The sequence below is a fragment of the Neophocaena asiaeorientalis genome, unplaced genomic scaffold, assembly GCF_003031525.2.
Source record: "Neophocaena asiaeorientalis asiaeorientalis breed wild unplaced genomic scaffold, Neophocaena_asiaeorientalis_V1.1 scaffold230, whole genome shotgun sequence".
Lineage (NCBI taxonomy): Eukaryota > Metazoa > Chordata > Mammalia > Artiodactyla > Phocoenidae > Neophocaena > Neophocaena asiaeorientalis.
The window spans coordinates 10,404,694-10,410,759 of NW_020175186.1; the positions used below are offsets into that span (position 1 = coordinate 10,404,694).

At 40.8% G+C, this 6,066-nt stretch overlaps 1 protein-coding gene across 2 annotated transcripts in view; it reads right to left on the bottom strand.

Annotated features, from left to right (window-relative positions):
• MPPED2 (metallophosphoesterase domain containing 2) overlaps positions 1 to 6,066 on the bottom strand; it is a 171,917-nt gene that overhangs the window by 120,888 nt on the left and 44,963 nt on the right. For both annotated transcript variants that reach the window (XM_024764573.1, XM_024764574.1), the window contains exon 3: positions 3,767 to 3,948. In XM_024764573.1, the coding sequence (XP_024620341.1) occupies positions 3,767 to 3,948 (182 nt within the window). The remainder of the gene's footprint in view (positions 1 to 3,766; positions 3,949 to 6,066) is intronic.

Here is a 6,066-nt window from a genome sequence, read left to right on the forward strand (position 1 = left end):
CCCGCCCCCAAAAAAAAAAAAAAAAAAAAAAAAAAAAAAAAAATGAGGAGGTGGGACCTCCAAGTCTTCTTACAGTCCCAATGTTCTGTCCCACTAGTGTAATTGTTAAGAGGGAGACCTGTCTTCAGCCTCTACGGGCTCCCTCTTACACTCTAAATTCCTCTTAAATCTATGGCGCCAGTCCTTTCTAGTCTCTGCCTTTTGCATTCTATGCCGCTAGCTCTGTTGTCTCCCTCTACACTATCTGTTGAAAGTCCAGAGGCCAAGGGGTGTGTTAAGAATGGTCAGAGAGTATATCACAGAGTATATTCTCACAGCAACCATGGGCTATATTATTATTATTACGTCCATTTTACAAATGAGAAAATCAAGGCTCAGGAGTTTAAGCAACTTATGAAAGGCAGGGAATTCAACACAGGCTCTTCCTAGCTGCTCGTAATCATTAAAGGCTGCATTACCTTTCCAACCTTTGGCTGTACCTAGTTTGGGTCCTAACATCTTATGACCCTGTGCCACCTGCCTATCTCATAAACTACTTTGTATTAATAACTTTGTGTGTTCCTCCTGCCAGGTGGCATATGTACAAATTAACCAGGGGCCCACCATGTCTGAACCAACACAGAACTCGTGATGGGATTCTCAGCCCCTGCAGCTGGTAGGTCAGCGTGAGATTCAAGATGGGCGGAGCTTAACCACATCTTTAAAATAACAGCACATGGTCAAACAGCTACTCAACTTCCACATGAAGCTGCTGGAAGCTACCATATTTAATTCAAGCCTAAAGTCTGCAAGCTTCCTAGCTGCCATAAACCCACTCATAACACCACGGAATGGGAAAGGGCTCATAACTTGGGGGTCAGACAACCCCAAGTTTACTCACTGAGTGAATCTGGGTGGATTTCTTAGCCTCTCTGAGTTTCTTTTCTGCTAAGATAGCCCAGCTGAGCTCCAGGTTCCTCATCTGTAAAATGCAGATAACATTAGCAACCTTCAAAGGATATTATAGGGAGAGAAGGAGTCCCTAGCCTATAGCCGAAATAGATTAGCCTTTTGGGAAAGTAAGGGAGCCTGGGGGGTGGTCGGGCTGTTTCCAAGAATCAGGGTGGCCTAGACTAGAGAGATGTAAATCAGTTAGAGGTTCACTGGATCTCAGTGCCTGCCGAATCTGTGAGGAACCATTCTGGTGAGAGTTGAATGCCCTGTTATGGCAAAAGCCCTAGACTGATCTGACCCCTGACTCCACTCTCCTAGGCCACCTGGCAGCTTTTGCTGGAAGCACTCTTTTCGGGTGAGAGGTTCCCAACTGAGCCAAGTGGTAGAGTGTCATCACACACCATCGCTCACCCGTGGAGCACCCTGAGGTTGCTGGGGTAACTGAGCTACTCTGGGCTTTCCCTGTGGGATTCTAAACTTCTCTATCCTTACCCCGCTGTGGGCTGCCTTCAGCCTCGCATTCTGCGTGCCTCGCAGAGAACCCTTCCTCCTGCCTCAGGAGATCAGAGGGGAAATGGGACGAGAAGGAACTGATCTTGCAACTGGACCTCAGCATTTTATTTCTTTACCTTTTTATTTCCTTAGTTATGGCACTTTTCCATCTATGGAGTACATTCCCTTATGAAATCTCCCCGTGTTTACGTCCATTCTACTAAACAATTCCTCTGACTTCCTCTTGCTTTTACCCTGTAAATATCTGTTGATGGTTCGTTCGCCACATTCCCCATTCAGTTATGAATGGCCCACAAAAACTTCCTAGCTGCAATCATGTACTGATTAACCTGCACAACAAACCAGAAAGACAGGTGGTATTAATCCTTCGTTCTACAGAGGGAAACCAAGGGGAAAAGCGAGGTTAACTCAGTTGCCCAAGGTCAGTGGCTAAACAAGATTATAACCAGGATCTATCCTGTCTTTTATTTCTGTAAACGCTTCCCACGGGGTTACTCCTTTACAAATCAACATTGTCAATGCAGCGAGATCATTTCTGTGTTGAGATTCAGCTGTCACAGAACAGTTTAAAACTGTCAAAATTCAACCCCAAATAATTTTGTCTGCTAATAGTTCATAAATACACGTTACTAAAATGAAGAGAGAATAGTACTTGAAAGCAAATTTGACAGATGCAAAAGAGGAGTGAGAAGATCTGGATTATAGGCCCAGCTCTACCACAAGGAGAGTCTGAGAAAGTCAGGTAATTTCTCTGTATCTGAGTCATTTGTAAGAATGAGATTGTACTGAATGATATTTAAGATATCTTGCTGTTTTAAGTGAGATGACTGAATACCTACTGAAACAGTACAAAATATAAAGCTCCAATATCCAATGTTGCCAAGATCGTGGTAAAATTGGTATAGTCAGTACACAGCTACAATCCCCTTGGAAAGCAAGATGCCAATGTACAGCAAGAATCATAAACAATTTCATATCCTTTGACTCAGTAATTTAACTCATACAGTACTTTACCCTAAGAAATAAGTCAATGGAAGCAAAAAGACATATACAAATGAAAACGCACATTTCAGTGCTAGCTTCAGAGGAAAAATTGTTATCAATTTAAATGTTCATTTTTTAGAGGGATGTCTTATTAGATCAACATACAGAACAATACAAATGTCATACTGCTATCAAAAAGGATAAATATGGAAGTTATGCAAAATCAATTAAAATCTTACCAATACTATCAAATGAAAACAGACAAAAGAACAGATATGTACCCTGATGTCAACTTTATAAAAGGTGGATAGATGTGCAAGGTCACAGGAAAACTCAAAATAGTTATGTTATAGTTAGGCTCATTGTTTTTAAAATATTTTCACTGTTTTTAATGAATATTGTTTTCCATTAACACATATATTTTATCACTTAATCAATTATTTAAAAATGTCTCAAACCCTGCTTTAGTTTGATGGAAAAACGAATTTTCAAGTTTCTGCTTAAATCTCCTGAGTAATTTTTGTTGGCTGACACATTATTCATGACATTATTCTTGCGGAGTGATTTTTACTCTTTACTATGTAATTCTTATACTCCTTTCCCTCACCTAAGAGGATTCTGAAAAAGATCTGTCATCTAATCTCGCTATGAAAAACCCCATGACTGCCTTGTAATGCTAATATTTGGCAACTGCCTGACCCAGGAGCCAACATTTTTCCCATAACCCCGACCCATGGGTGCCTCTACAGAAACCACAAAGTTGCTATTACCTTTCCACAGAGCGGAGGGTGGTTTCGTATTCCAAATTTTTGGAGCTTTACAGCAGGACATCTTATCTTTTCAGGGGTCTTAGGATACCCTTCTGGTTCACTTGGGAAAGCTGCCCCCAAGCAGCCCTGTGCTAGGACCCTCCCTTTATATAAGGGCTTTTACATCCTCCTTCATTCCTTAGAAATGGTCTCTTACTAGTAGGTCTTCACTTATAATATCTGGGAAGGATTGCAGAGCCAATGAATTAAAAATATGATTCTACGTCTCATGTGTGCCAATGAATGCCCTCATTAAAGCAGAATGAGTGAGATGAGATTGGTTTCAAAGCTTTCCATCCCTTTGCCCCAGAGCCACCGAGGCCAGGCACTGAAAGGATGCACAGTAAAATTAAATATCTAAAAATTCATCTTTAATTAACAGAATTGGATTAAAGCTAGACACCACCGCATTTCATACGAGAAATGGCTGAGCTAGCTTCCAAGTGCTCTAATTCAATTAGGACGCAGTGAGTGACACTCGGACGGGAAAGGTTAATTGGGGGCGCCAGAACGCAATCATTCCTTACCTAACCAGTCATTAAACTTCTTAACCTCTGAGGGCAGTCCCAGCTCGGTGAAATCGCCTGTGTGGAGAAGGATGTCCCCATAAGGCATCTGGATACCATCTGTTCTGGAGTGTGTGTCTGAGATGCAGACAAACCGCGTGTGGCCCGCTGGTTTTGGAGTGTCATATGGGATGGGGTCGACCCTAAAGTAGACATAACAGATCCCATAACAGTTAAACATATTAGAACCCTCGTAATTGTCATCGCACATACACATTGACTGTTATCCGTGAACACACCCAGATAAACCGATGCAAAGACAGAAGGGCCCATTGTAACAAGGAACACTTCTGGGTGCAAAGGAGACAGCACCTCCCGTCTACAAACCCACTGGGCAAATTCAAAAAGTCTTACTTACCTGGTGGGAAAATTAAAAGGCCAGACTATCTTACACGTAGAGTCAGAAATAACTCAGGAAATTGAGAGAGTGATTCATGGTGAAGTTTAGGGATATCGAACCCAACTGGGGAAGTAAAATGATGCTCTTTCCTCTCTCATCAAGCTCCAATTGATCCCACTACTCATTAGGAAATGGATATAACTAATTTATTCCTCCTTAAACATGCGTAACTTAAGCAATGAACTAATTTATGAAGAACATTCTGTACATGCTTTGCCAACTGAGATGTGAAGAGTCATAGTACTTGTATTTAATTTCCTTTCTAGAACCATTCAACACCTTTTATCTTCTTGTTTTCGCAGGGAGATTCACACATCAAATTGTGGGCACTGAAGGTGATGCCGAAGTTACAGGGCTTTTTAAATGAAACACTGGATGTTCCAACAACTCTGTCCAGCTCCTTCTTTACCACCATGAATTATCTGCTGTCCCAGTTACACTTTAGGTTACTTGGAATGCTCAAATGCCTTGGGCAAAGATTCTATTCAGTACAAATAGTAAACCTCTTAATGGGTGTGTATAGATCTACATATGCATTAATATATGTTCAGTTTTAGAGACCTAAGCACTGTGAAATTACCACTAGGGCACAAGAATCAAAAGGCAAAATGATCCACCCGAAGCAAAGAAAGTGAAACAGAACATTCTCATTTAATTGAGTGTAACAAAGTGTGCTAAATAAACTTGGTAAAGAAATGCAAATCTGACTCTTCAAGCATACAGTTTTAATTATTTAAGGGGTTTATAGCAGAGTTAAGGGTGCTTTAACTATATTAACTCTACACTGACAGCTTCCTGTAATTTCTCTGCAGGAAGGTACACTTACTTTGGATTATGGATGAAAAGAAGCAGTTACCAATGCAACGAAAAGGTCACAAGAGAAGCAAATACACAATGTGGAGATGAGAGTGTAAAACGTTAAATAAGGAACAATATTTCATATCACCGCCCCACCCTGGGTCATTAAAATGCAGCAGAGAACACAAGGAAAGCTCAACACAAGATTCCCTGTACATGTTGCCTCTAAAGCCTCTGTTTAATTTTTTGTTCCTTTTTCCACTTTTTAAAAAAGAAACAATCTATTTGAACAATGGCAATTTTCGTGAAGGAAATAAAGACATCAGTATACAACCTGGATAGTACTGCATTTCTTTAATGGTTAATCTTTTAATTTTATTTTATCTTTGTCAGAGAAGAAGGAAAGTAAGGAAAAAGAAAGGAGAGCTGGAAGAAGAAAGAAAGGACGGAGGGACTGTGAACTGGTAAATGCAGCGAGTCTCACTGGAAACCCCAAAAAAAGTTTAACTTCTGCAAAAAAACAAAAAGGATTTTTTCCTGAAAAGGTTAGAAATGAACAATGCTGTTATCATGGAGAAAATTCACTAATCCACTGAGATCTCATGAGTAACCTGGAAACCCTCATGATTATATCCAATGTTGAATTTTTTAATATATATAAGGACTTCCCTCGTGGTCCAGTGGCTAAGAGTCTGCACTCCCAATGCAGGGGGCCCAGGTTCGATCCCTGGTCAGGGAACTAGATCCCACATGCCGCAACTAAGAGTTCACATGCCACAACTAAAAGACCCACATGACGCAACTAAAGATCTCACATGCGGCAATGAAGATCCCGTGTACCGCAACTAAGACCCAGCACAGCCATATAAATAAATAAAACTGAATAAATATTAAAAATAAAAAATATATAAAAATGTTTGTCTGCCTTTCCATTACTGAGACTCTATTATACTCGGTCTCAGTGATTCTAATTGTATCAATTGATATTGCCTATCTTCTTTTTTTTTTTTTTGCGGTACGCCGGCCTCTCACCGCTGCCCCCCCCCCCCCTGCGGAGCACAGG